General features: G+C 60.1%; 12 protein-coding genes across 13 annotated transcripts; 6 read left to right on the forward strand and 6 right to left on the reverse strand.

Annotated features, from left to right (window-relative positions):
- Positions 1-47: 47 nt before the first annotated feature.
- Positions 48-4,616, forward strand: SDRG_07691. Of its 2 annotated transcripts, XM_008613541.1 has the most exons (11): positions 48-598; positions 644-707; positions 760-910; positions 954-1,092; positions 1,142-1,444; positions 1,486-1,833; positions 1,883-1,932; positions 1,976-2,266; positions 2,311-2,701; positions 2,773-3,114; positions 3,162-4,616. In XM_008613541.1, the coding sequence occupies exons 1-11, from the start codon at positions 77-79 to the stop codon at positions 4,332-4,334; spliced, it is 3,774 nt and encodes a 1,257-aa protein (XP_008611763.1). In that variant the 5' UTR covers positions 48-76; the 3' UTR covers positions 4,335-4,616. The 2 variants fall into 2 exon arrangements, with proteins under 2 accessions (XP_008611763.1, XP_008611764.1); XM_008613542.1 differs by having other exon boundaries at positions 760-1,092.
- On the reverse strand, positions 4,578-6,174 carry SDRG_07692 (hypothetical protein). The gene is made up of 8 exons (XM_008613543.1): positions 5,950-6,174; positions 5,792-5,901; positions 5,643-5,748; positions 5,478-5,599; positions 5,281-5,429; positions 5,094-5,234; positions 4,914-5,046; positions 4,578-4,866 (listed from the first exon to the last, which is right to left on the reverse strand). The coding sequence occupies exons 1-8, from the start codon at positions 6,135-6,137 to the stop codon at positions 4,751-4,753; spliced, it is 1,065 nt and encodes a 354-aa protein (XP_008611765.1). The 5' UTR covers positions 6,138-6,174; the 3' UTR covers positions 4,578-4,750.
- A 98-nt stretch (positions 6,175-6,272) lies between these two features.
- Positions 6,273-8,243, forward strand: SDRG_07693 (hypothetical protein; the record flags this gene model as incomplete). The annotated part of the gene is made up of 7 exons (XM_008613544.1): positions 6,273-6,514; positions 6,563-6,628; positions 6,681-7,103; positions 7,150-7,341; positions 7,389-7,512; positions 7,567-8,030; positions 8,083-8,243. The coding sequence occupies 7 exons, from the start codon at positions 6,273-6,275 to the stop codon at positions 8,126-8,128; spliced, it is 1,557 nt and encodes a 518-aa protein (XP_008611766.1). The 3' UTR covers positions 8,129-8,243.
- A 306-nt stretch (positions 8,244-8,549) lies between these two features.
- On the forward strand, positions 8,550-10,232 carry SDRG_07694 (hypothetical protein). Its single transcript, XM_008613545.1, has 2 exons — positions 8,550-8,751; positions 8,801-10,232. The coding sequence occupies exons 1-2, from the start codon at positions 8,679-8,681 to the stop codon at positions 10,183-10,185; spliced, it is 1,458 nt and encodes a 485-aa protein (XP_008611767.1). The 5' UTR covers positions 8,550-8,678; the 3' UTR covers positions 10,186-10,232.
- A 343-nt stretch (positions 10,233-10,575) lies between these two features.
- SDRG_07695 (hypothetical protein) lies at positions 10,576-11,857 on the reverse strand (the record flags this gene model as incomplete). Its single annotated transcript, XM_008613546.1, has 5 exons — positions 10,576-10,800; positions 10,850-10,954; positions 11,000-11,044; positions 11,094-11,321; positions 11,366-11,857. 5 exons carry the CDS (start codon positions 11,855-11,857, stop codon positions 10,576-10,578), a joined length of 1,095 nt encoding a protein of 364 aa, XP_008611768.1.
- Positions 11,858-11,895: 38 nt separating this feature from the next.
- Positions 11,896-13,257, forward strand: SDRG_07696 (hypothetical protein). Its single transcript, XM_008613547.1, has 4 exons — positions 11,896-12,243; positions 12,290-12,623; positions 12,681-13,020; positions 13,075-13,257. The coding sequence occupies exons 1-4, from the start codon at positions 11,908-11,910 to the stop codon at positions 13,166-13,168; spliced, it is 1,104 nt and encodes a 367-aa protein (XP_008611769.1). The 5' UTR covers positions 11,896-11,907; the 3' UTR covers positions 13,169-13,257.
- Positions 13,188-14,972, reverse strand: SDRG_07697 (hypothetical protein; the record flags this gene model as incomplete). The annotated part of the gene is made up of 4 exons (XM_008613548.1): positions 13,188-13,571; positions 13,627-14,058; positions 14,110-14,226; positions 14,274-14,972. 4 exons carry the CDS (start codon positions 14,970-14,972, stop codon positions 13,188-13,190), a joined length of 1,632 nt encoding a protein of 543 aa, XP_008611770.1.
- Positions 14,973-15,221: 249 nt separating this feature from the next.
- Positions 15,222-16,503, reverse strand: SDRG_07698 (hypothetical protein). Its single transcript, XM_008613549.1, has 8 exons — positions 16,431-16,503; positions 16,280-16,382; positions 16,135-16,234; positions 15,955-16,086; positions 15,858-15,903; positions 15,716-15,813; positions 15,611-15,673; positions 15,222-15,560 (listed from the first exon to the last, which is right to left on the reverse strand). Exons 1-8 carry the CDS (start codon positions 16,488-16,490, stop codon positions 15,365-15,367), a joined length of 798 nt encoding a protein of 265 aa, XP_008611771.1. The 5' UTR covers positions 16,491-16,503; the 3' UTR covers positions 15,222-15,364.
- A 371-nt stretch (positions 16,504-16,874) lies between these two features.
- On the forward strand, positions 16,875-17,959 carry SDRG_07699 (hypothetical protein). The gene has a single exon (XM_008613550.1). It carries the CDS (start codon positions 16,894-16,896, stop codon positions 17,914-17,916), a length of 1,023 nt encoding a protein of 340 aa, XP_008611772.1. The 5' UTR covers positions 16,875-16,893; the 3' UTR covers positions 17,917-17,959.
- Positions 17,960-18,703: 744 nt separating this feature from the next.
- SDRG_07700 (TKL/LISK protein kinase) lies at positions 18,704-20,576 on the reverse strand. The gene is made up of 2 exons (XM_008613551.1): positions 20,027-20,576; positions 18,704-19,979 (listed from the first exon to the last, which is right to left on the reverse strand). Exons 1-2 carry the CDS (start codon positions 20,539-20,541, stop codon positions 18,743-18,745), a joined length of 1,752 nt encoding a protein of 583 aa, XP_008611773.1. The 5' UTR covers positions 20,542-20,576; the 3' UTR covers positions 18,704-18,742.
- A 915-nt stretch (positions 20,577-21,491) lies between these two features.
- Positions 21,492-23,397, reverse strand: SDRG_07701 (serine/threonine protein kinase). The gene is made up of 2 exons (XM_008613552.1): positions 22,861-23,397; positions 21,492-22,808 (listed from the first exon to the last, which is right to left on the reverse strand). The coding sequence occupies exons 1-2, from the start codon at positions 23,349-23,351 to the stop codon at positions 21,569-21,571; spliced, it is 1,731 nt and encodes a 576-aa protein (XP_008611774.1). The 5' UTR covers positions 23,352-23,397; the 3' UTR covers positions 21,492-21,568.
- Positions 23,398-24,132: 735 nt separating this feature from the next.
- SDRG_07702 (TKL protein kinase) lies at positions 24,133-25,999 on the forward strand (the record flags this gene model as incomplete). The annotated part of the gene is made up of 2 exons (XM_008613553.1): positions 24,133-24,683; positions 24,742-25,999. The coding sequence occupies 2 exons, from the start codon at positions 24,133-24,135 to the stop codon at positions 25,997-25,999; spliced, it is 1,809 nt and encodes a 602-aa protein (XP_008611775.1).
- Between the last annotated feature and the right edge of the window lie 11 nt (positions 26,000-26,010).

Genomic DNA, 26,010 nt, shown 5'->3' on the forward strand with positions numbered 1-26,010 from the left:
ATAGATAGATAGATAGATAGATAGATAGATAGATAGGACAAGATACGGTTGAAACGGCGCACGACCTTTCCACGGGATGCTACCGAGTGAGCTCGACGCAACACGGCCGCTCTCGGGCGTCGCGACGACAGCACTTTTGGCCACGTCCGACGTTGAAGCGAGCCGGCCTAGCGATGACGCGTACCTCACTGTGCTCCGCGATCGGGAGTCGACGCCGGAAGGGCCCGTGAAGCTTTATGTCTTGCAGCTGCACGGCCAAAACGTCTCGTCCATTGACGAGGTTTTTACGTCAACCTCGCCTCGGCACCTCGTCGCTTTATACCTGCAGCACAACGTCATTGGCGCGATCGACGCGCTTCTTGTGTGCGCCAAGACGCTCCGCGTCCTCAACCTTGCCTCCAACGTGCTCACATCGCTGCCAGGCGGTTCATTCTGGGCTGCATTCTCACTGCTCTCGGTGCTCGACGTCTCGGACAACTACATTGCCAAGTGGCGCGACGTCGCCGGCTTGGAAGCAGCGACGAGCCTCGAGCTTTTGCGCCTCGCGGGCAACCCGATCGCGCTCCTCGAGGCGTCTCGGACCGTCATCGTCAACCGCGTAGCCGTCTCGTCCAGAGGTCTTAGTGTCTTATTGCTCGCTTAGCTTTCATTCTTGCGCGCCCTCGATGCCTACGTGGTGACTGACGAAGAGCGCATCCAGCAAGCCCGTAAAACGAGGATGTGAATCCTAGGCGATCACTAACTATTGCTGACGACTAGAGTTTGGGCCGCGCTTTAGCGCACTGCACGCGTCGATGCGGTGCACGCTCTGGACGCCATGGGAGGCCACGCCTCTAGCCGTCGATGTCACGGTGCGAATTGCCCTCTGCAAGACGCTCTCGTCGCTCCACCGGCAGTGTGAGCGCAACAGGTCCGGTCGCTTCAACCTACCATGTCTCTGCGACCTTGAATAGTCCCGTCTTGATCCTACAGCGCGTCTACCGCGGGTACCGAGCGCGCAAATACGGCCTCGGCACGTTTCGAAGCATGCTCGCCGCTGTCCGCCGCATCCAGCGGCTCTTTCGCGGCTGGGCCTTTCGTTGCTACCTCATGGTAGCCAATGCCGGTGCTAAGGACACGGGGCTTGACCCATTGCATGTAGAGACAACTCTGTCTCGTGGTCGCCGACCACGGGGACGACGATCTGTTGGTCTCGACGCTGCAAAAGCAAAAGCTACGCGCCATTCCCAAAATCATGTCGGTCTGGCTGCGCCGACGGCGCATCTACCTCCGCAACAAGGCCGCGCTGCGCATCAAGCATTTTCTGTGCGCAGCGGTCGCCGAGATCCAAGCCATGCGCGCGCGGCTCCTCACGTCGCCGTGGACGTTGGCGATCGTGTGCACGCCGGCGTCGCTGCCTCTGGTCCTAGCCGTCGCCAAGATTGCGGCCCACCGCGAGCACTACGTACACTTTGTCGGCAATGGAAAAGGATGTATGGTGTCTAGGCACTGGGCGTACCCGTGCGCGCGCTTACCAACCGCGTCGTTGCCACCGGCCCCCGTGTGCTTCGACCGTCGGGCTATCATTTTCACCAAGTCTTTGCGCAGCTGCGCCGCCCTCGTTCCTTGGCGCACAGCGCCTGCGTGCTGACCAAGTGCGACGACACCGTGCTGCTTGCAAGCCAGCTGCGTCTCTTGCGCGAGGACGCCGAGCAGCTGGCAACACTGCGGCCGCGAAAGACCACGCCGCTGCAAAGACAGCACCTGGCCGCCCTCCGCCACGAGGTGGCCCAGCGAATTCGGCTCGTGGACGCCACACTGCGGTCGACGCTCCAAGCCCGCGCCTCGCGACTGGTACCATGAAGTAAACGCGCCTGTCGATCGACGCATTTTTCTATCGTAGAAGGGCCAGACACGAAAGCGAAGTATCCGAATTCGAGCCCGCGGTGTCCAGTACGCAGCAACAATGTACATATTGTCGTCGAATACCGCGTAGACAACCAAAGCATGTGACGCCGACGCGGCGCGCTCTGCCGCCACCAACAACGTATGAGACGCTCCTGAGCTTTGTGCCCACGTCGTTTGCCATGTACTGGCGCATGCTGCACTTGCTCCGGCACTCGCACTGCTACGACGACGTCGTCTTGCGCCTCTACTCGCACGACGACGTCCGCCGACTGGCCGCGGCTACGCGCATCCAGAGCGTCTACCGGTCGTACAGCACGCGCCAGCGTACCCAGTTTGACGCAGTGTTTCTGCAAGCCCGTGCGACACTCTGTCTACAGCGGTAGCGACATCATGTCATCGCAACGTGCCTGAAGCGAGCTGTAGGTGGTGGCGCAACACGCTGTACCTTTACCGGGGGCTCACACAATGGACACAGTGTCTTCGCACCGTCGCGGCCATCGACTCGAACGTGCTGTACGTCGAGGAGCGTGTGCTCACGCTTCTGCGCACCCCGAGGATGCTCGAGATGGTCATGTCGTCGTTGCCGGCGCGGACGTCGCACCACTGGCGGTTCAAGTTTACGCACAAGGCGCTGCACTTGCCCATCACGCTCGAAGAGAGCTTGTCGCGGCTGCCGGAAGACGAGCAGTTGCAATACCTCAACACGTTCCTTGTCGACAACGGCCTTGTCCGCGTCGGGTTTCCCGTCTGGATGCCGAGCACACCCTTCCATGAGATTGTCGGGCGCGAAGAAAAATATACCTCGCACGACCAGGTAGGACCACAATGGATAGATCGATATGTATCCAAAGATCGATATCCAACTATCCAATATGGCTCGTGTAGGCCAGCCATCTCTTCTCGATTGGAGTCCACGAGGCGCCTGCCAACGACGTATTCCCAAAGCCGCCCCTGAGCTCGTGCGACCCACTCTTTGGCCGCTTCCAAACGTGTCTCGATGTCGTCGCCGACAGCCACGCGCTGTGGAACCACGCAGAGGCCGACACTGTGCCCATGGCCTGGGGCAACATGTGCGGCGTGCCCTTGGTCAAGCTCGAGTTTGGCTCGGTTCAAGAAGCCCGGCACCGCGCCGTCTTGCTGCTCCTCAAGACGTACGACGCGCGCACGCAGACGTACGCGCGTCTCTTTACGTACTCGATGCTGCGGTACCTCTGGCTCGACAAGCCGGTACGCAGCCGCAGACCAATTGTGATTTGATGACCAAATTCCTCTAGACTCGTTTGCGAACCGGCCATGTCTTTTCCAGCCATTGGCAGGCGCTCCGCCTCGCTCTGCCGTCACGTTGGGGGACCTTCTATCGCGAGCCAAAGCCATCATCGGTCGCGACGAACCGCGACCGACGCCGGTGTCCAACATCGCACTTGGCACGGCTTGCGGGCTTGAGTGACCAACCTCTCCTGGACCTCTTGCTCGTCCAGCCACCACCTGTACCACCGACACCCGCCGAGGACGACGGTGACAACGATACAGCCAGTCTGTCGACACTCGCACCCGACGTGGTCCCCGCAAACGTCTACATGAGCGCGCACCCACCGCGGGACCTTCAAGAACTCAAGGAGCAGCAGGCGCAAGGCATTCGGCTCGAGACAGCGTACGCCGAGGCTGCGCTCCGAAGCGTCGCCATCGAAGAGCTGCAAGAGAAGCAGTTGCAGGTCGCTTTGCAGCACACGCCGCGGCCGCCGCCACCAATGGTCACCGAAGTCGCCGCGCGGAATCGGCACGAGAAGCTCCAAGCCAAAATGCGGGCGGTGGAGGGCGCGGTCGCACTGCACCGGCGCGACCAAGAACGGGCCAACCAAACGCTTCACCGCATGCGGCTCACCGAGCGGGCGGCCGAGGCGCGTGCGATTGACGAGCGCATCGGCCATTGCGAGCGGGCGGCAGCGATCGCAGCGCAAAAAGTGGCGGTCGACGCGGCGCTCCAGCGCAATGCGTACGAGCAGCAACAGCGGCTTCTCTTGCAACAGCAGAACCGAGCGGTGCAAGCCGCCCTCTCGACACGCAAGAAGGCGCTGCGAGGATTCGCCCAACGGTTTGGGCAGCAGACCGTGCGCCTGACGCGGCTCCAGGCCCAAGACGACCGCGACGACGTGCGCGCGACGCAGTCCACGCTCCCCGTGCTGCTCGCAGCCGACACCAAGCACAAGCTGGCGACGTTGCGCGAGTCGGAGCAAACGAAGCGCAGCTTTGCGTTCGTCGAGCGGCAAAAGGCGCGCATCGAGCAACGCGATGAGATTCGAGAAGCGCTCGAGACGCAGGCGCTGCAGGACGACTACCGCCGACAAGACCTTCGCGACCGCATAACGCGCGAAAAAAAAATCAGAGCCCACTTGCGAGACGACGCCAAGCGCTCCAAGAACCACAATCTGGACCGCGTCTCGTTGTAGTCTGTCGCGTGTACCAGATTGTCATTTCAGTGTGGCGGATCGTAATTCTGCGTTTCTACGCTCTTTTGTGTGGACCACATGTCGACTGGCAAACTGTGTACAGAACGCCTGCCGGCAACAAAAGCCATGTGCCAACGACAAAAGCTGGCTCTCGAGAAGCTTGATCCAGCTCCGGTGGTCGCAGAGGCGTGACTGCGGTCCCCGTTCTCGATCGCTGGGATGGCTCCTCCGAGTTGCAACGACCTCAACTACACTTTTTGTACTAAAACAATCATGTCTACTCGTTCCGAGTGACTTAAACGATAGTCTCTTGAACGCTTAGTCGAGCATTCATGGTGAGCTACTCGCCCACGCAGCGGAGAGAGACCCAAGACTCTCATCAGGGTCCTCCACAACGGTGCCACCATAAAGGCGACTTAGGTTTGCGTGGAAAGGACGGTGTTGGCGGCCTGCAGCACGGCATGAATGTCGTCGGCCGTCACGTCCAGGTGCGTCACGGCGCGAATTTGGTTGTGCGCCTTGCCATAGCCACCTAGAGAAGACGCCTTGGATCGGTTTCCAAGCCATTAAATACGCTACCGCCGAGGAGAACGCCGAGCTCCTTCATCCGGCCGAGGAAAACGTCATTCGCAAGCGCGTGCGCGTCCAATGTAAAGTACACCATGTTGGTCTCGACGTTGGCGACGTCGACGACGATGCCGGGAATGGTCGCCTACGTCAGCGCGTCATAGCCTGCGTCATCGTCATGGCTGCACGTACGAGGCCTTGGGCGAGCACCTTGGCGTTCGCATGGTCCACCGCAAGACGCTCAATGTTGTGCTCGAGGGCCACCAAGCCCGCCGCCGCGAGGACGCCCGACTGGCGCATGCCGCCGCCCAGCGACTTGCGCAGCCGCATCGCCTACGTCATCTCGCAAATGAGAGAGAACGGTACACCGGAGCCCCACCTTGTGCATGAGCTCGTCGTCGCCGGCAAGGATCGATCCGACAGGCGCACCAAGCCCCTTGCTCAGACACAGCGAAATTGAGTCCACCGACGCCACGAGGTCCCGCAGCGGCGACTGCAGCGCGACGCTGGCATTGGCGAGGCGCGCACCTAGGATGCGGCAGGGTTCGAGAGGGAAGAGGGCAGGCATCTGGCTACCATCCATGTGCATCTTGAGGTTGTGGCGTGCGCAAACGGCCGCAATGTCATTGATGGACTCGGTCGGAACGACGCGCCCGCCACACGTGTTGTGGGTATTCTCGACAGCGACCAGCGTCGTCCTGGCATCATGCCATGAGCGTCGAAAGAGGTAGCGGAGCTCACCGTGGGTAGTGCGGGTCGTCGTCTCGAATCGCGCTCTCAATGTCTGCGGCCAAGAGGTTGCCATTCGCTTGCGTCGGCACCGTGTTCATGCCGACGCCCAAGTAGGCTATGCACGCGTCATGAGGCTGGCGACCGTAGATCGACGGTACCGCTCACGCCCGCGCCTTCGTACGTAAAGATATGCGACTTCTTGCCCAAGATGACTTCGTCGCCACGCTGGCAGTGCGCGCCGACAGCGATGAGGTTGCTCATCGTACCGCTACACACGGCGCGATGAGATATCGAGGCCATTGCAGCAGCGTCGTACGATGGCACAAAGAGCGCACGTGGCTTGCCGAGGAGGTCCGCGGCAGCTTCCTGGAGCTTGAGCACCGTCGGGTCCGTGCCATGCACATCGTCGCCGACGATCGCATTGGCCATCGCCTGGCGCATGCGCGCGCAGGGCTGCGTGACCGTGTCGCTCACGAGGTTGATGAGGCGGCGTGCGGCGGCCATCGTTGATGCTCTTTGAGGATCGTTGTCAGAACACGGTATATGACGGACAAAAAGTGCAGTATTGACAAAAACGGGTACGTTGCACTTGACATGTAACTTCAACATGCTGTCAAGAATGCCCCCCAGAAACCGACAATGAACCAAGACGACGGTGCACCCGAGAACGACGACGATGGGTTGGAGCTGCTGCAGCGCGCTCGCCTCCTTGTCCAGGCCGCCACGAACTTGCCCGATTTTAGCACCCTATTTAGCAAGATTCCACCGCCCCCGATCCTCGAGGAGTCGGATAACGAAGAGCTGGAGACGGCGCCCCCCCAAGCCAAGACCACCAAGGCCAAGCCCAAAAAGGCGGCTGCTAGCAACCAGGACGAAGTCAAGTACGTTTCTATTGCAGCCGACTCGTCGGTCGCACCTGCGTGGTGTAGAAGGGACAAGAAAAAGGCCGTCAAGAAGCCCAAGGAGCCCCAGCGAGAGACGCCATCCCGTCCTCCGTAATGCCTCCGGCACCGAGTTGAGGCACGATCTCAACGTGGTGTCGCGTAGTGTCAAACCTGCCAAGAGCTCACCACGGTCGCCCAAGACTGTCAAGCCGCACAAACCCAAGGCGAAGAAGGAGGCGCCGGAAGCCCCCGTCGTTGACGATCCTGACCAAAAGGCCGCCCAAGAGCTCGCACGCAAGTACGCCCAGGAGCGCGCGGCGGCACGCGTCGCCGCCAAGCAGCGCGAGAAGCTAAAGGAGGCCGAGAAGCAGCAACAGACGGAGGCGGACTGCGTCTCTGAGTTTTACGAGACCCTCGAAGAGCGGGAGAAGCGGCTGAAAAACGACCGGCGCAAGGCCAAGGAGCGCGCGCGCCACCGACGGCAGCAAGCGCAGCACGAAGAGCCGGCCGAGCCCAAGCCTGAAAAAGAGACCCATATCCCCGACTTGGACAAGTTCCAGCAGCAAACCAAGGAGCGTTTGCTTCGGTAGACACTTTGTACATCGAATACTGTCGTAGCATCCATCCTGTAGCGCCAAGGAGCAGCGGCGACGCGAGGAAGATCTCAAAGTGCAGCAGGCCGCCAAAGAACTGGAAGAGAAAGTGCGACACCAGCAGGAAGACGAGGAGGCGCAAGACGAGCTCAAGCGGCGCGCCGACCAGCTTCGAAAAGAGACGCGTCGGCGCTTGAAGGCAATGGAGAAGCACAAGTCGGAGCTCGAGCGGTGCGACCAGTACGCTCTCAGTCCTTTGCCCTACTGCGTGAACGTAGTAAGGAGATGGAGCTGCGACAGCAAGGCCTCGAGCGCTACAAGCATCACAAGGGCGAGATGGAGCGTGTCGCCAAGGGCATTTCGTCCCAAAAGCCAAAAGACGAGTCGCCTTCCGAGGACGTGGTAGGACATTAGGACATCATGATATCTCAACTCACCTTCATGCATCGGTGGTAGCCACCCATCGATGACAAGCAACCCACCGCCGATCCCATCGTCGAGCATGTAGACTCGCCCACGAGAGCGCTACCTGCGGAGAACCAAGTTGAGTTGCAGACGACTCTGGAGGAGTGCCACGACAACGACGACGGTGCTCTGGTTGCTGCCACCCCAGAGGTTCATCTACCAGCGATCGTGTTGCCGCCGCTGGTGGACGGTGCGCGAGTGCCACCCCATGAGAAGCCAGTTCCAAAACCCAAGAAGGCGGCTCCGTGGAAGCGACCGCCGGTGCCGATGCCAAGTGCCGATGCAGTAGCGAGCCGGGCAAAACTACCGAGCGCCCTGCCCGGCGGCCCACCGCTGCCACCACCGCGCGACACGTCGTATTCAGACAGACTCAAGAGTCGGACAGCACCAGCAAGCTTGGGCCCTAGTGACGGAGCAGGCCAGCGGCTCGTGAGCGCAACGCGGGACCGCGCCAAGTACGTTGCATCACCACTCTACCAGATTGCTCATGCGATGCTGCGTGTACAGTCAAATGGACGCGCAGGCCAAAAAGACACTTGCCCCGCCCGTCTAAAGCTGTCAAAGTCGCTCCGATGGACCTTGCCGTTCAGCCAGACCATGCTCGCCTCACGTAGCAGTATGCTCGCCTCACGTAGCAGTAACATGACGCACAACACGTTGCACCATACAGCTCGACTGACCACTCGCTGCTATTGCTACGTCCTTCTTGTGGCCGGACGCCGTCGCCACCGGGCATGTACTATGCTGCAATGTACATCGCACTACTAGCAATCGGCGAGGGCAATGGGATTCCTTGGTCGATCGGTCGGTGGCGGCGAGGCCGTCGGCGCGTCGGCCGCCGCCATCTTGGCCGACGTCGCTATTTCCGTGTCCGGATACCTTGCGGCGTCATCGGCCACTCGCTGCATTTTATTATTATTTCACGTCGCCACCAGGAATTAAAATGGGTCGTTCTCGGGTAATTAAATTCGCGAGCGCCGTGTATTTTTTGCAGTCGCACAAAACCACCGGCGCCGGTGGACGGATCGCGGACGCCGACAGCGCCTGCTTGCATCTCTTTGCCGCCAAGTCGAAGCATCGAACCCCGACTTGCCGAGACCAGCATGGCCCAGAACTACATTGCACAGAAGCGTCTGCATGCGTCGAGCAAGGAAGAGGCGGCGGCCCATCGCCAAGGTACACGCGCTTCCCATCATGCCACTCGACCTTATGCGCACGATGATAGCCTCCGACGACAGCGACGTGTCCGAGCCCGAGAACGATTCCGAGCCTGCAACGCAGCCGCGAGGCAAGCAGCTGCGATTTCCCGTCCCGGCCGCCAGTACCGAGGGCTCGGCCTCGAGCGAAGACTCGGACGACTACGCGTCTGTCAGCAGTAGCGACTCAAGCGACAGCGAAGACGAAGCGTCCTCGGCCGCGGTCCCGGAAAAAGAGCCACAGTACATTATCCTTGGCGCCCGCGCCCGCAAGCGCGTGCGGCCACCCAATGCGTACTACAGAAACATGGCGGCCTACGTGCGCGGCTGTCTCCTCCTCGTGCGGTCCAAGACGAAAACTGACCTCGACGACGCGGGGCACGTCGCGTTTCGGGCCGCGCTGGCGGCTAACGACGTCGAGCGCGTCGTGATCGCAGACGCACCACCCGAGGTCGCCAAGCCCGTCGAGCTGCCCGTGGTCAAGCCCGTGGCCGTCCCGACAACGGAAAAACCCAAGAAAGAACGCAAGGAAAAGAAGGAGAAGAAGAAGAAGGCGGAGTCCGAGAAGCGAAGTAGCGCCAAGAAGAAGGAGGCGCCGAGCTCGCCGGTCAAACCCGCACCGACGACCGTGACACCGCCACCCAAGGAGGTCGCCAAGCTCCCGCCCAAGCCCGTGCCTGTGCCAAAGTCGGACCCAATCGCAAAGCGGCCAGCCCCGGTCGCCGAAGCGCCACCGGCCAAGAAGGCCCGGACGGCCGGGCAATTCCTGATCGCGTCAAGTGCCGACGTGGCCGACACGGCGCGCATTCTCAAGGAGATGGACGAGCTGCGAAAAGAAGGCGTGAGCCTCAAGCACTCGGGCGACCGCAAGACAGACAAGTCGGCCACGGGCGTCGAGTACCTTCGCGCCAGCATCAAGTTTTTACGCCAGGCGCTGCTCTTCTCGGACCTCAAGGCCATCTCCAAGATGACCAACGACCAAGTCAAAGCCGCCAAGTGGGGCAAAGACTCGACGTCGACGATCGCGCAAACGGCAGCGCTCATCGAAAGCACAATCGGACTCTTCAAGCTGGCAGGCAACCGCCGGCTCATGGCCGTGAGCTACAAGCTGGCAGCGATCGTGTACCTGACGTCGTACCGCCTCCAGCACAACATGCTTTACGGCCATTACTCGCAGCTGCACATGGCCGGGCGGTCGCCCGACGGCCTCGGCGCACCGGCGCTAAGTCCGGACCAGGAAGGCATGCGTCGGCTCATCTTGCGCGAGATGGGCCAGGTCATGCGCGGCTTTGACTTTTGGCGCTACTATGAGAGCACGGGCATGAGCGTGCTCCCGGACGTGACGGACCCCGTCACGGTCGACTTTAACGTGCTCTGGGACGCCCTCGAAGTCGAGCTGAGTGCGAGTCCGTAAACCAGCGCAAATATATGCACAACGTAGTGACTCCGTTGACATGACAATACTGTGCAAAGGACGGAAAAGACGGTCGTTGGCGTAGCACCTGCCTGTGTCTGGCTACCATTGTTCTGCGACTCGCTATCTACAGTCTGGCGCCAGTGCAGTTTGGCGTGGAAGGCGAACGTGGTGCGCTCACGAACCAGCGCTGACCAGAATGCTAACCAGAGGCCGGATAGACCCTTACATGACCCAGTATTGACCCACTGGACACCGCCTCACACGAGCATCTCGTCAACTCGAGCAAACAAGCACGTAGTATCTGAATGAAAGTAGTCGTTGCTTCACGGTACTACAACCGCGCAGTTCCTCGTCGTTATCATGTTCAGGGTTAGGGTTTGTTGCGGGTTAGGGTTCCTCAGCAAACGCTATGCGCGTGGACGGCACCGCCCGGTGCGACGTGTTGGCCTCGATCGCCCGCTCGTAGTAGCGCTGCTTGGCCGACTTGGGTACGCGATTCGATTGCGTTTCGAGGGCGACGACGTGCGCGCGAATGGCCTCGTGACGCCGCTTCTTCTCGTCGACACTGAGCTCCATCCGCTCGAGAAAGTCCGTCCCAATGTCGCCCCACGCCTAGCATCCGCACATCCGATTTCTCGACACTAGACTCCGTTGTTGGCACCTTGGGCAAGGCAAAGAGGACGCCGCAGAACGTGCAGCGCTTCTTCTTGTCGCGAAACTCGGCGTACGACTGCGTCATGCCACAGCGCGGGCACTGCTTCTTGTTCTAATACAACGTCGATAGACTATTGCAAACGACCTTGTCATGTACTTGGCGCAAGCTGTACTCTTCTTCGCCCCGTGTGGACTGGAGCCGCTACAGCTCATGTTTCGACCTGAAATAAATTGTACAAAAATTGTCATACCTTTTGCCGGTTGTGCTCGGCGGCCTCCATGCGCGCGATAAAGTCGTCGGCCTTGTCCTCGTCGTCAAAATGGTTGACAAAATCGTAGCCGCACGCCGGGTTCTTCATCGCCGCCAGCTGCGACCGCGTCTTCTTGGGCTGGAACCGACACTGCCGCGCGTCTTCGTCGGACGCAAACGCACGCTGCGTGGAGCTGGTCTTGGGCTTGGACAAGGCGTGGATAGTCTCCTATTCACGCAGTACATATGCGGCACTAGGCGACGTAGCATCACCTTGGGCAGCAGACGGGCCGTGTATGTTGCAGCGTCAACGGCAACCGGCGTTGGCACCGCCGTCGTCGGGAGTTTGGCACCACTGCGGGCCTGCTTGGCGGCTGTGATTGACGCCACTTTGGTATGCACACGGTTCTTGGCCCGGCTAATCGTCTGAATGTTTTCGCTCTGTCGACCCCGCAGCGACGCAGACGACGAGCTCGGTGTCGGTGGCTTGGAGGAGCTCGGCGTCGGTGGTGTGAACGAGCTCGGCGGTAGTGGTGCTGTCTTGGCGGCAGCGTTCTGCACCGTTGTGACCAGTAGCGCTGCTGTGTCTGCTGTGATCGCAGGTGGCGAGTCCGGCATCGACGCTGTCATCGGTTGGTCCTTCTTGGCGTGCGCCGAGATGAGGCTGGCTTGGCACAAAATGTCGGCGATCTCAGCATCGTCGTCGTCCTCAAAGCTGCCCGAGCCATTGCCATCGTGCTCGTACGACCGAGCCGTGTCACTCATCAGCCAAATCTGTCTTCTAAATATACATATATTCCTCGCTCAAAGCCAAGATGCCCACCGACATTCAAGCGCTCAAGGGCACGATCGAGGCGTCGATCGAAGAGCTCGTGCGCCTCGCCGACACCAAGATCAACTGGACCAACGGCGCCGGCAAAGGCTACATCTTCCTTCCCGGCGTCTACCAGTGGCACGCGGACAAGGCCGAGGCGTCGCCGCCCGTCGATGCGCCGCCGACGGAAACGCTCGCGCCGGCTACCGAGGCGGTGTCCGAGCCACCGCCAGCTGCTGACGGAGATGCAAACGTTGAGGCACCGGCCAGCATTGTCCCTGACGCGCCCGCGCCCGCGTCCATCGCTGTTTTGCGCGACCAGCCGGCTGCGACGCCCGTGCGTCTGGAGCGCCCTTCAGTTTCGTCTTCATCGCATGGCGTAGGAGGCAACCGCCGAGGCATTGCCAAAGGAACCACCGTCGGCGCCGATCGTGGACGATGACAAGCGCTTGGACCGAGAGCTCGCGCAAGTCGCGGCCTTCCTCATGAACGACGACGATATCGTCTCGATGAGCTTTACGCTCACGCTGCACGGCGACAACACGTTCGAGTACCTCTGGAAGCAGAAGCGCGCGGGCGCGCGCCCCATGGAGCACAAGGTCGAGCTCTACGGCGCGTGGTCGAAACCGGTCTTGAACCGCGACCGGTACGGCGAGCGCGATTCGCGTCTCTTTCTCGATACGCACCGCGCCAAGTTTGCCCGGCTCGCCAACTATGGTTCCGCGACTTGTTCGGCGGCTGGATGGTCTCGGCTGACGACCATATGCTGGGTAGATGCGACGACAGGCGTGTGGCGACAGACGCTCCGGACGCTCACGCGCAACGGTGAGGACTATGTCGTGTGCGGCCAGAACGACCGCGGGCTCCCGCCGATCCGGCTCGTCTTCACCGTCCTCGACGGCAACGTCCTCGAGAGCAACGGGCTCGCATTTCCACACGACATTGTGTCCAACTCGATCTCGAGCCGAATTCTCTCGGGCTTGACCAAGAAAGCGGCCAACAAGCTCGGGACGCCGCTGGACGTAATGACGGATCGGTGGCTGCCCTGCCGCAAACTCTGCCTCAAGCAACTCCCACCCAACGGCATTGTCAAGCCCTTCAACCCGCTCCTCGCGTGCGTCTCGGACTATGAAGCGTATGTTATCCTCATGGACACTGCCCTGTGTAGGCTCGCCGAGATTCTGCACAAGCGCGGCGAAGCTGCCAACCTCGACTCTGTGTTGTGTGTGCGCGAGCGCACGCCAAGCATGACGGTAGTTTAAGGTGTTCTTAGCTCGTCGATTAGTAGTCGGGCGTCGCGCACGAGTCGCGGCGCCACGGACGCTTCTTGAACACGACGTCTTCCATGAAATCCCGGGTCGTGAGCGCCGGGGTGCCCTTGGGTCGGGACGGGTTTAGGATCGAGTGCGGCGTCGCGCGGAGAAAGTACGGCATCGACATGCGCCGTTCGAGCTCGTCGTCGACAACCGTGGCCGGCACGCGGTGCAGCGGCGCCGAGATGAGACCGTTGGTGATGTACGCGAGAGTCTCCCCCGCAAAGACGGAGAAGTGAATCACTTCCGCATCTGCCTCGACGTCCGTCCAGAGCATGCGTTCCAGATTCCACATCTGGAGGCCGGGAATGGTCGCGCACGGCGAGACCGTGACCAGACCCAGATCGGCATGCTACAACGAGCAACACGGATATGACGTCCTAGGAAGTCAAAAGATGAAGACGCACCGAGCCACACGACATGTTGATGTCGAGGCGGTTCGGGTCTACGAACTCGCCCTTCTTGTTCTTGTAGTTGTAGATGCGCAGGACGGACGCGCCATACCGACATGTGAGGTCGGTCGTCGTCACGTCCGCGTCCGAAGCGGGCGGCGGCGCGTCCGAGTCGAGGAGCTCGTGGAACATCCAGTGTCGGTCAATGTTGAGGATGTTGCACACTGCCTCCATGCAGTCGCGGCCGATATTATCGAGGAGGTTGAGCAGCGAGAGCATTTGCGCGGCAAAGTCTTCCTGCTTGGCGTCGACAAAGTACGGTCGCGGCCAGACCGTGCCACTCGCGGCGAGCGGGCGGCGCATCTGGAGGTACTCGCGCGTCGTGTCGCCGTTGAAGCCCACGTACCGGCCCTTGGAGACAAGCGACGTTGGTTCGTCTCTGACAGGCTACAGCACCAAGGCGTCAAGACCACGCTAGTCGTGTCAATAGCAACCCACCTTGGACCAGCACATGAGCGACTGGAAGGGCGACCGCGGCTTCTCCATTTCGTCGCTCGGAATGTAGTCGGTGGCATCGACGCGCTCCGACCAGCGCTGTTCTGGCGGCAGCACAAGCTAACGACCCGTTGTGCTATGTGGTTGGTCGACAGCGTTGGTGGTACCTGGTCGCGGAGCCATTGTCGGACAGCGCGGAAGGCTTCGACCGGAATGCCGGCTTGCTCGGGCGTCACCTCGATGCGGGCGAAACCAAAGGCGCGCATCTTGTCGACAAAGTCGAGCTGCGCGTGCTGCTGCTCGACCGAGTTGTCGCGACGGCTTAGTGCGAGGCCATTGATCGGGAAGAAGGGTGACGATTGCTCGGTCGCCGGCGGGATCGGCTGCGAGAGCGACACGAGCGGGCGCACGACGAGCGCGTAATCCAAGATCGGCATCTCTTGCCCGTCCTGAAGCTCTTCCAGCATGCGGTGCGCGACCGTGTTGAGGAGCACGAGCGGCAAGGGCGGCGAGTACGCTTCCAGCGCCGGCACGATCGCAAACACGCTGTTGCCTTCCGGAATGGCAAACTTGTCGCGGAGCCAAAGCTCGAGGTGGACGCACTGCGTGCCCTTTGCCGGGTCCACGGGCGCGATCGTCAATGGCAGCTTCAAGAGCGCGTCAATCATCATCCTGTTGTGGAAGAAGCGGATGTGCAGCGGCGCCGACTTTTCGAGGAGGGTCAGCGCCGCCTGCTCGGCGGTCGACGTCTCGGCTTGGAGGCCCGCGACCGGTGGGCTCGCCGCCGGTGCGCCCGTCGGTGCGTCATGGGGCGCCGTCGAGGCGTCTTCCGGCGTCGTCGCGGTCGGCGCGTCCGTCGTTGTCATTCGGAGCAAGCTGCTGACAGTGCAATGTCGGTCGCTATTAATATCGCAAACCGGGCATCGAATGTATTTTATTATTCACGCTACACTTGGGAATACTATTCGTAATTGAGTGCTGGTATTGTATTACCTTGAAGTACCGCGTTCTTGCCGCATTTTTTTGGCCAAGTAGATGTGGGTACCTTCCTCCAACTCGTCCTCTGCAAGCCGACAAGGACCTCTGAAGCCGACAAGGACCTCTGAAGCCGACAAGGCCCTCTGAAGCCGACGAGATGCAGCCGCGAGGTGCATGATCGCGAAGCTTCCAGGAGGCCACCGCGACGACAAGCCTCCGCTTGCAATTTTTCCTCGGCTCATGATGATGGACCAAGAGATGATGCGACGAACGCGAGTGATTACTTGAGGAAGACAACGACGGCAGAGATGTTGTCGCAGCTACCTTGCTCGAGCGCAGCGTCGACGAGGAACTTGGCGGCTTGCGGTCGGTTGAGCGGCTCGAGCGACAACACAATGTTGACAGCCTCCTGGTCGTCGAGCTCGTCCCAGACGCCGTCGCACGCCAAAATGATAAACTCAACGTCCTCGTCTAGCCTACATAGCACCATCGTCGACTCATTGGGAAGAGCATTTGTTGTTGGTACGGTGTGCGAGAGATGAAGGGCTGCGCAGTGACCCACGGCTTGAGGCTCCTATCCCCAAAGCTCCTAGCCTGCATGAGCATTCGACGACGCAAGGTCGAGCGGTACCGCGTGACGGCGAGGACACCAGCGACACGATGTTGCATGACAAAGCCACCGGCTTGCGCGATGCGCGCCGCCTCATCGGGGTTCTCGGCCTTGTGGTCCTGCAAGTGGGTCGGGATACGAAGGGTACGGAAGACGCGCGTACCTGGCTGAGTCGCGTCGCGCGGCCGCTCTTGCACAGGACCGTCCGACTGCAGCATGAGGTATGAGTTACGAGGTATGGATCAAGAGTCGCGAGCAACCTGTCGCCGGCGTTGGCGGCGTACACGACGCGCATCGGCCCTTCCTGCACAATCACGGCGACAGCGGCTGTGGACCCTGCGTTCTCCGAGAAGTCTTCGAGGCAGCAGTCCATATCGGAGAGGATGAAGGCCCTAATGGCACGCGGCGTCATGGAGGCGGCGTACGTGGTAAGGACGTACCGTTCAAGGAGCTCGTCCATGGTCGCGCCGTCCTTTCTTGCGGCCTCAGCCTCAAGCGTCTTGTGCAATCGATCTTGCAAGAAGGCTGAGACGCCTCGACCTACGTGCAGGCTCAGCTTCTACGATGTCACGTGGAATCGCCGACCGCCATGGCCATCGAAGACCGCAAAGAAGCCGTTCTGGGGCGTGTGGAGGAAGCCGTCGACGACGCGGATCGCGTCTTCCATGGTCTTGCGCTTGCTAGGGTTCTGAATGCGCGCATGAGCATCATCGACCATCGCCTCGTCGCCTCGTACCATCTCCTCATGGAAGCTCAGCAAGCGGCAGCTCCCGAGCGATGCGACCGGCGCTGCCATGCGGATACCAACGTGAATAGTGTTGTGCGATACCTGTTTTAGTGTGATTTTATAAGTTTCGGCATATGCCTCTAAGGGCATTGCACTTACACCTCTCGCCAACAGCACTCGTCGACATCGCACTCCGACAAACACTTGAACCTGTGGATTTGCTACTGGTTCAGAGCTCAAGCAGATCCATTCTGCAGAGTGTGGTCAAAGCACCAACGCTCTTGGGAACATTGTGGCCTTCGACGCGCGAAGGACGCCGAATTTAACACGTTGAACATGGCAGAAGGTCAGCAGCCAATCCAAACCCGCGATTACTTGGGTCAAAGTGGTTCTCACCACGCACTGTGATTGGCTGCTAAAAAGACCGTCCTGCAAATGGTCATTTCCAAATTTGCGATCTTTCACCCACAGCATGACTGCTCCTCCGACTACGATGCGCGCACTTGTCTACAGCGCATACGGCGCCGCCTCGTCGGTCCTCAGCCTCAAGGAGATCGCGGTGCCATCGCTCCAGCCTGGCCACGTCCTCGTCAAAATCGGTGCCTTTGGGCTCAACGCGGCCGACAAGATCCTCCTCGCCGGTACGCCATTCCCCGTGCGCTTAGCTCTCGGTGGCCTCTTCCGCCCCCGCGCCGACTCGGTGCTTGGCGCCGATTTTGCTGGCACGATCGAAGCGCTCGGCGATGGCGTCACCACGTACAAGGTTGGCGACGAAGTGTACGGCGAGGTCAACTTCACGACAGGCGCCGGCGCGTTCGCCGAGTACGTGTGTGTCCCCGCCGACAGCGCGATGGCCCTCAAGCCCAAGCGTCTCTCGTTCGCCCAAGCCGCGGCCATGCCGATCTCGGGCCAAACAGCGTTTCTTGGACTTCGCGATGGGCTCCAGCTCCAGGCCGGCCAGCGTATCCTCATCAACGGTGCGTCCGGTGGCGTCGGCACCTTTGCCGTGCAGATCGCAAAGGCGCTGGGAGGTCATGTGACGGCGGTGTGCAGCACGGGCAACGTAGCCATGGTGCGCGAGCTCGGTGCGGATGACGTCATCGACTACACCACCGACGACTTTGTCACGAAATCGACAACGCTCTACGACGCAATCTTTGACGTCATGGGCAACCGCTCGATGCGCGACTTTCGGCGCCTCTTGGTGCCCCGCGGTACGTACTTGTCCGTGGGCGGGGACCCCGCAACATTCTTCTCGCGCACGATGTGCCTTCTCGCGTCCAAAGCGATTGCGTCGCAGTCGCTGCGGCTTTGCTTCTCGGCACCGTCCCATGCGCTGCTGACGGACCTCGCGCAACTCGTTGACCAAGGACTCGTGACGCCCTACATTGAAAAGGAGTACGACCTGTCCGACGGCGTCGCGGCCATTGTCGAAGCCCACGAGAAGCACGCCAAAGGCAAGCGCGTCGTCAAGATCACACCAGTGTCCACATAAGCGCTTAACATAAAATGCATTATTTGGATATTCCTTGAGAGTCGCCGTGCAGTCGTGAGTGAGTACAGCGAATGTCGGAAATTGAAACTAACAAAATATGTGTCGTTGCTTGGAGGATCAACCGATACTGAGCAGATGCATCAACAAGTTTTGTCACTCAATGCAATTCGAGACCACCACACCGTACCCGAATCTGTACGGTCCTCGGTTTGGCCGGCAATTTCGAAATTTTAAACTGCGATTCCTCAAGCTCTACGCCACCAACGGCGACGCAACACGGCATTTCGTACTCACAAAAGCACTCTCTATCCACCTGCAACGTACGAACGATTTCATTTTCAACCTTGATTTGGCGTCGGCGCTGCGTCAAATCTCCGATTGCAATCTGGTGGTGACGCATCTCGCCATGGATTGGTCAATATACACATATTTTTGGCCAATACAAGCGACGAATGCCCTTCGCCTGCCCCCACGACTGGGAACGATGACCTGAACACGAAGGAAGTACACGAAGACCAAGGGATATCAATACTCCCCTGCGTAGACTATGCAATGGCAGTATAGGATAACAGTGAGCACACATGCTCTGGTGTGGACGGCTGGTCGGATTCGGTCCATCTGTGTTGACGTCTTAGGGTTAGCGTCGGACTCTTGCCTTCCGCCAGAGCAATTTGCCTTGGTTGCATCCAATGACTCTGGAGACTCGTACTTGTCGCTCGTAACGCCGAGTGTGCTGCCTCACACAACTACGCTATGCTCCATCCCGCAGAAGCACTACACCACAGGACAGAAATGCAAAGGGTAGTATCAAGTTGATACAATGCGGTTAGGGATGCGAGGTCGCAAGGAGCACGGCAGCCATGTCGCGTTTCCGCTGGTAGTCGCTGTTGTGGTTGGCGTTTTTGCCTGCGTAGAAGCTGATGAGCTTCGTCTTCTCTTCGACGTACAGTGCGAGGTACGACCGGAGGTCGGCGCTGAACGTCACCGACACCTCGAGCGATCCCTTGCGCTCGCCGCTCGAGAAGAGATCCACCGTCGCCGTGCGTGGCGCGTCGAGGCTCGGCGTCTCGGTCGCGTCGTCGTCGTCGACGCTGAGCAGATCCTCCAATCGCATCGATGCCTTGCCGACCTTGGAGTCCGAGAACATGCCCTTGGCCATGAGCGTAAAGTCGAGCATCGATTCGAGCGGCTTGACGTCGCTGAACGTCAGCGGCGTCGGCCAGCAGTACACGCCGCCCTCGCTCTTGACCGGCGTCGTGTCGAGCGCAGTCCGGCTCGCATCGTCGAGGGCCACCGTGCAGTACAAGGTCGACGAGGTCGACGAGAGCCCGGACGCTTTCGAGAGCGTCAGGTCGATGGCGACGACGGGGCGCGCCGTGCTCACGGGCGTCACGTTGGCCTCCTTCTCGGCCATCTCTTGGAGCTGCTCCTCGAGGCGGCGCACGGCTTCGGACGCGGTCGGGCGCTTGGCCGGCGCAAACGAGATGCACGACAGGGCAAAAATCATAAAGGCCGGGGGTGCTTCGCCAAACGGCGCCGTGAGCGTCAAGTAGCCGTCGACCGTGCTCTTGAGACGCTCTTTGAGGAGGTCGTCGTCGATCGGGTAGTTGCGCTGCGTCGTGAGGTACGTGAACGGCAAATCGCGCGTGATGAGCGAGATCAAAATGAGGCCAAGCGAAAAGATGTCGCTCTTGTCCGTGTACGTGCCGTGAAGCGTCTCGGGCGCGCCCCAGCGGTCGTCCGTGACGCCGTTGGCCGGGTGGCCCGCCGGGCGGTCGCGCGCGTTGAGACCGACAAAGACCTTGATGCGGCCATCGGAGGCGATGAAGACGCGCGACCAGTTGAGATCGCGGTGCAGCATCGCCTTGTTGTGCACTGCAACCAACGCCGTCGCGATCTGGTGCGCAATGTCGAGCTTCTTGTGCCAAGAAAGCTCTTCGTTCTGCCGCACAAACGTCTGGAGGTCCGTGCCGGGAAAGTACTCGAGGAACGCAATTGGGTTGTCCGTCTCGAGGTCGCAGCCGCCGACGAGGCGCAGCAAATGGTCGTCCGCGCCATTGAGCCTACAGATGCATGGCTTGTCACGCACGGTCTATGCAGCAGGACGTACGTTTGCATGATCGCGATCGACTGCTTGAAGCGCTGAATGTCGGCGGGCACACGGAGGTATTCATCGCGCAGCTGCACGCGGAGCACAAGCGTGCCGTCGGCGAGGTGGCCCGCGATGAGGTTCGTGAACGGAAAGGCCTGCGAGTCGAACCCGAGGTTGCCCTTCATGCGCACAAAGCTGCCGTCATCGACGTGGCGCACGTCGTTCAAGCGGCGCTCGAGGATCGTCGCTTCGAGCTCGCGCACCTTTTGTTCGAGCTGCGCGCGCTGCTCGGCGGCCTTGAGTGCGTTGGCCGTCGCGAGCTCGTCGGCCGCGTTCTTGTCGCTCTTGAGCAGCTCGAGCTCGGCCTTGACGCGCTCGAGCTCGGCCTTGTGCGTGCGAAGCGCCTCGAGGTCCACGTTGTGGGCATCCTTGAGTGTCGTGGCCTCTTTCTGGAGCGTACCGACCTGCTCCTTGAGCTCGGCGACCTCCTTCTCGAGTTCGGCGACGCGGGCGGAGCTGAAGATGTTGCCCATGGAAATTTGGAATTGACGACTGCCAGACGCTTGCCACGATCGCCTGCAATTGGCTCGCAGTTGATACAGTGCAGGATTTGGGTGACTTAGGAGGCGTGTCGCAGTCGAAACTATCATCGCCGACGCTAATTTCACGCCACTTTCGGCTCGCGACCATCTCTTGTGCACACATTGTCGTAGAAAACACCACGATCTGGTTCTCAAACACATTGGTTCGAGTGGTCGGACCCATCGATCGATCCCGGCTGTGCCAGGCGCCGTCGTGCCTTCGAAAAGCGTGATAGAATGCCAAGCCCAGCGATCACTGCGCGAGGTCAAGTCGTCTTGCGGCGGAGCGGGGAGGCTCATCGAGCTGTTTGACTCGTTCAACTAGAGGTATGATACATCTCGTGGCGCCGTGGGCCATGACGCTCCTTCCGCGAGCCAGCGCTGCGAGCCAGAGTTCACAATCGTGCACACTCTGCACCCAACGGCGATTCGAATATCACTGCGCCGACTTCTGTCGCCGACGATGACGTGGCGAAAGCGTCTTCTCCGGCCAGTCGCTTCTCTTGAGCGCACGACTGACCTTGCTGCAATTGCACGTCATCCAAGCGTCGAGGCGGGACCTCGCGAGTGCGAGCAAGTGGGTTCCGTCAACACGAGCCAGCACCACGATGCTCGAAACAGGCTTGTCGCGCGGTCGCAACGCAGCACCTTCGTTCGTGGCGCTGATGACCTTTGCATGAAGTTACCAAGCCAAGGGTCCGTGACCGCAGCTTTTTGCCGAGACTGCATGTAGCTACCACAGAAAGTTGATGGCCTTGCTACTGGAGAAGCTTGCAATGAAACCACTCCGAGGAATCGCGCCATCGAAAGAGTCGGCAAGTACTCGCCCCATACGATTTGCTCCATTTCGAGCGGACGCAACACCGCCACCGCGAGAGGCCCGTACATCGCGTCGCTGCGCATGCAGTATAAGACACTAGTGAACATCAGAACAATCGGCCGTCTCAATCTACACCTTCATCTAGATACCGAAATGATCTCAGGGCGATTGGACACCGAGCACGACGGCCGCGAGGTCGCGTCGCCGCACATAGTCGGCGCAGTAGTTGGTCTGCCGCGTCGCGTAGTAGCTAATGAGCTTGGACTTTTCCTCGACGTAGAGCGCGAGGTACTTGCGAATCTCACTCGTAAACGAGACTTCAATTTCGAGCGACCCAAGGCGGTCGCCTTCCGAGAAGAGGTCGAGGCTGGTCAAGCGCGGCGCCTGGAGGCTCGTCGTCGTGCCGGCAAAGTGCAGGAGTTCCTCGAGCATGACCGAGGCCACACATGTGATCGAGTCGGCGCTGAAAAGGGTGCCCACTGACCAGAGCGTGAACTGCAATGTGCCTTCGAGCGGCTGGACGTTGGCGAACGACAGCGTCTGCTGCCACGTGCAAATGCCATTGGCGCACGAGGCGCGACCCGTCGGAAGTGGCTCGAACATCGCATCGGCGATACTGACGGTGCAGTACATCTTGGAGGTTGAAGCGAGCCCGGTCGCGCGCTTGACGACCACGTCGATGCCCACGACGGGGCGGACCGTCGTGACGTTTTTCGGTACGTTGGCTTCCGTCTCGTCGAGCTCGTCGAGCTGCTCTTGGAGACGCCGTGCGACCTCGGACGCACTCGGACGGCGGGTTGGGTCATACGCAATGCACGCGTGCACCAATGTCGTATACGCCGGTGACACGTCGCCAAACGGCTGCGTGAGCATCGGCGTCGCGTCGGCTTTGTTTTCGAGGCGGCGGCGCAGCATATCATCGTCGATCGGTTCGTCTTTGCGCGACTTTTTGATGTGCGAGAACGGGACGTCCTTGGTCACGAGCGTCATGATGAGCAGCCCGAGCGAGAAGATGTCGATCTTGTCCGAGTACACCCCGGCCGCGTGGAGAGTCTCGGGCGCACCCCAGCGCTCGGCCGAGACGCCGTTGGTCACATTGCCCGTCGGTCGCTCGCGCGCTTTCAGGCCAACAAAGACCTTGACACGGCCATCGAGGGCGACGAAGACGCGCGACCAGTTGAGGTCGCGGTGCAGCATCGCCTTCTTGTGTACTGCGGCCAGCGCCGTCGCCACCTGCAAGGCAATTCGCAGCATCTCGCGCTCCGACAAATGAGGATGGTCCTGCAAATACGACTCTAGGTCCGCGCCGGGAAAGTACTCGATGTATGCGATCGGGTTGTTCGTGTTGAGGTCGCAGCCGCCAATGAGCCGCAGCAAATGGTCGTCCGTCCCGTTGAGCCTACGAGAGGTTTGGAGCATGAGTACAATAAGAAATATAAGACGAGACGTACGCTTGCATGATGGCGATCGACTGCCGGAAGCGATCGACGCTGTCCGCGAGCTGCCGCGCTGCCTCGGTGAGCTGGACACGAAGCACGAGTGTACCGTCGGCGAGCCGCCCGGCGAGAAGCGACGTATTCGGGAACGCCTTGGTGTCAAAGCCGAGGTTGCCCTCGAAGGCCTGGAAGCCCACGTCGCTGATCTCGTGGATGTCTTCGAGGCGCCGCGTGAGAAGCGCAGCTTCGTGCTCGCGCACCGTCGCCTCAAGTTTTAGCCGGCGCTGCGACTCTTCGAGCGCCATGGCGGCAGCGTCTTTGGTCTCGGTCGTGTACTTGGCCGTCATGCGTTCGATCTCGGCTTTGTGCGATTCTCGGAGCTTCTTCATCGCCCTTTCATGCTCGCGCTTGAGCTGCTCGACGATGGCCTTGTGGATCTGCAGTGGCATTGGCGTGTCCTCGTCCACCCTGGGATCGGGACCGGGAGTCCACCACGTGCTGAACATCGAAGTGCAATTTGAGAAATGATCGCTACGGCAAGGAGCGTTCAGAAGCAATTCAGTCGGACTGCACGGGGCTGTTGGACATCCCAGGATTCGACAAACATTCTGTCACTTGATACTTTTCCGGATCGAAACCACTTGATTGGACCGTTTCTTTGTGCTTGGGAGAGTGAGAGTTGATACTCTGAGTGCGAGTGTCAACACTCTACTCCTGGAAGCGAGCCATATGGACCTCGCTACAGCGCTTCTTGTGGGCTTGTAGTGCATGAGTAGATTGTAGCGCCATCGAATGCACTTGGTCCGAGCACAAGCCCAAGAGTCAAGTGGCCACTCTGTCCTCTCGCCTGCCCCAGCTGTCGGACACTGGTGATAGCTGAACTCGGTTTGCACAGGATTGTCGATAGTGGGCCAAGCCACCGGCACGACTGCCAATTATGTTGAACTTTTTTGCGCGCGCAAGGGATCCACGCCGCGGTTAGGATGTTCAACATGACTCGTTTGATAAATGAATGCAAACGAAAGTGGGGCTCTCTCTGAGCCCGCATCTACCTGGTGTTCAACCAAGAACGGTAGACGAAAAGAAGTCGACGAGGACGACCCCTTCTTGACTGAATGCAGAGCGAGGCCAAGGCCACTGCTGATAAGCGTACCGTGATTATGGTCAGCTGCCTCACCCAGAAGCGACTGAAGTGCTCTCCAAACGATCAACTTGGATCCCAACGTATCTATCAACAACGTACAGGAAAGCAAACGAATCATTTGGCACTTTTCATTTTCCATCGTCATGGGCGCCGCGCTGAGCAACGAAATTTTCCAAGACCCGACCCCACGCAGTGAGACCGAGATGCTTCGCGTCGAGAACGACTCCTTGCGAAACGAGATCGACGAGCTCAAGCGTGCGAATGCCGCCATGCATCGCGAGATGGAGAGCGTCGTGCGGGCGAACGAGACCAAGATCAACAACCTCACCAACGACTTTATTGCCGCGTCCGAAAATGCGCTGGCTGCGGATGCAGCCAGACGCGAACACGAGATGCGCCGCCAGCTCGAGCAGCAAAAAGAAGATCAGCTGCGTCGCAAGCAAGAGCAACTCGAAGCCAAGCGCGAAGCGGACCTGCTGGAGCAGCGCTTGAAGAGCGTCAAGGTCTATGACGACGCCGGCTTTGTACAATTGGGTGGCAAGGACGCGCTCAAACGGGAGGCGTATCCTTTTGCGCTGCTGCGCGTCGGACTCCTCGCGGATGGCGAACACGTGCTTCGTATCCAGCTCAAGGAAGGTTACCGCAAGCGCGAAGACTTGGAGCGTTTCCGCAAGTCGATCGCAATCATGCAAGCGTATGCGGTATATCTCCTCTGGGAACGAGGCATTGATAGCGTTTGTTTTGATTCGTAGGCTCAATGGCGGGGACGGTCGTATTCTGCAGCTCGTAGGCGCCTGCGATCTCTTCAGCGCCAACCCGATCGCGTACGTCGAGTACTTTGTCGGCTGCGACCTGCAGACATTCTTGAGTGACCCCGCCAAGAAGCTCACGATGCAGAACACTCTTGCGATTGCGCTCGAGGTCGGCAAGGCGCTCGTCGATGTCCACAAGGTCGGCGTCATGCACCGCGATCTCTCGTGGAGAAACATCTACATTCCGCACCGCGGCGGCGTCAAGGTCTTTGTCGGTCTCAAGGCCAAGACGTCGACGACGGGATTCGACACCAACGGCGTCACAGAAGCGCGCTGGGGGGCCCCCGAGACACTTCAGGACGGCAAGATCAAGTACACGGACGCGATCGACATCTTCTCGTTCGGCCTTGTCCTCATCTCGCTCCTCACGCGCGACCTTCCGTTCACCCACGTCTTGAGACGACGCAATCCAATCGATGACGGTCACGTCACAGCGCTTTTGCGAAACCCAAAGACAGCCGAAGAGCTCCTCTCGGGCTACTTCGAGGACATGTCGGTGCCCAAAGCCTACGCGGAGCTCGTGCAAGACTGCATCAAGTGGGACGCCGCCCAGCGCCCGACGGCCCCCGAAGTGGTGCGGCGCCTCCTGGAGATGCAAAACGAGCAAGACGTTCCTCGTCATCTCCAAGCGCTCGGCTCCGCGAACCTTCCAATCATCGGTCTCACGTTGGCGATCATCAAGGGCACCAACTTTGCCATCAACACGAACATTTTCGATTTCCAAGGGTACAGCCAGATGCGCTTCGACGAGGTGGTGAAGACGCCGTGCGTGCCCGAGACCAACAGCGTTTTGCGCTGGGAATGGCTAACGACGCTCGAGAACGTCCAACCGCTCGCCAAGACCGTCGAGTTCGCCGTCCGCAAGGTCAACATCATGTGGGACACATATGTTGGCAAAGTCACACTTCGGCTCGACGACCTCTTGAAGCCGGATAAGCTCTCGTTCGAAGAGCGAACAAGCCTCGCTGCACCCCGCACAGTGGTCCTCAACGTGTACAACCAAGCCAACATCATGGGCCAGCTTCACCTCCGAGCGGCGTTCACGGGTCCCATCGAAGAGTATCTCAGCATCATCCGCGACGATCGCGCGAAAGTCCTCCTTGCTCGCCAAGGTCGCCACGACTTCAAGAACGAAGGGCTGCAGCAGGATCACGACGTTGCAACCGCGGCGTTGGCAGCTGTCGCTAGTGCAGCCTAATGCAGGCCATG

The sequence above is a fragment of the Saprolegnia diclina genome (assembly GCF_000281045.1).
Source record: "Saprolegnia diclina VS20 unplaced genomic scaffold supercont1.22, whole genome shotgun sequence".
NCBI classification, from domain to species: Eukaryota; Oomycota; class Saprolegniomycetes; order Saprolegniales; family Saprolegniaceae; genus Saprolegnia; species Saprolegnia diclina.

Bases quoted from the DNA above. Each gene is read 5' to 3' on its own strand.
- SDRG_07694 (XM_008613545.1), top strand. From the start codon at position 8,679: ATGGCCCAGAACTACATTGCACAGAAGCGTCTGCATGCGTCGAGCAAG. The intron at 8,752-8,800 runs GTACACGCGCTT...GCACGATGATAG, and splicing joins GGCGGCGGCCCATCGCCAAG to CCTCCGACGACAGCGACGTG.
- SDRG_07692 (XM_008613543.1), bottom strand. From the start codon at position 6,137: ATGGCCGCCGCACGCCGCCTCATCAACCTCGTGAGCGACACGGTCACG. The intron at 5,749-5,791 runs GTACCGTCGATC...ACGCGTGCATAG, and splicing joins CGAAGGCGCGGGCGTGAGCG to CCTACTTGGGCGTCGGCATG. The intron at 5,600-5,642 runs GTGAGCTCCGCT...GCATGATGCCAG, and splicing joins GACGACCCGCACTACCCACG to GACGACGCTGGTCGCTGTCG.
- SDRG_07700 (XM_008613551.1), bottom strand. From the start codon at position 20,541: ATGGGCAACATCTTCAGCTCCGCCCGCGTCGCCGAACTCGAGAAGGAG. The intron at 19,980-20,026 runs GTACGTCCTGCT...ATGCATCTGTAG, and splicing joins TCGATCGCGATCATGCAAAC to GCTCAATGGCGCGGACGACC.
- SDRG_07701 (XM_008613552.1), bottom strand. From the start codon at position 23,351: ATGTTCAGCACGTGGTGGACTCCCGGTCCCGATCCCAGGGTGGACGAG. The intron at 22,809-22,860 runs GTACGTCTCGTC...AACCTCTCGTAG, and splicing joins TCGATCGCCATCATGCAAGC to GCTCAACGGGACGGACGACC.
- SDRG_07696 (XM_008613547.1), top strand. From the start codon at position 11,908: ATGCCCACCGACATTCAAGCGCTCAAGGGCACGATCGAGGCGTCGATC. The intron at 12,244-12,289 runs GTGCGTCTGGAG...CGCATGGCGTAG, and splicing joins ACCAGCCGGCTGCGACGCCC to GAGGCAACCGCCGAGGCATT. The intron at 12,624-12,680 runs GTTCCGCGACTT...TATGCTGGGTAG, and splicing joins TGCCCGGCTCGCCAACTATG to ATGCGACGACAGGCGTGTGG.
- SDRG_07699 (XM_008613550.1), top strand. From the start codon at position 16,894: ATGACTGCTCCTCCGACTACGATGCGCGCACTTGTCTACAGCGCATAC.
- SDRG_07691 (XM_008613541.1), top strand. From the start codon at position 77: ATGCTACCGAGTGAGCTCGACGCAACACGGCCGCTCTCGGGCGTCGCG. The intron at 2,267-2,310 runs GTAGCGACATCA...AGCGAGCTGTAG, and splicing joins GCGACACTCTGTCTACAGCG to GTGGTGGCGCAACACGCTGT. The intron at 3,115-3,161 runs GTACGCAGCCGC...AAATTCCTCTAG, and splicing joins ACCTCTGGCTCGACAAGCCG to ACTCGTTTGCGAACCGGCCA.
- SDRG_07698 (XM_008613549.1), bottom strand. From the start codon at position 16,490: ATGGCAGCGCCGGTCGCATCGCTCGGGAGCTGCCGCTTGCTGAGCTTC. The intron at 15,904-15,954 runs GTTGCTCGCGAC...CTCATGCTGCAG, and splicing joins GCCGCCAACGCCGGCGACAG to TCGGACGGTCCTGTGCAAGA. The intron at 15,561-15,610 runs GTACCAACAACA...GGTGCTATGTAG, and splicing joins CCCTTCATCTCTCGCACACC to GCTAGACGAGGACGTTGAGT.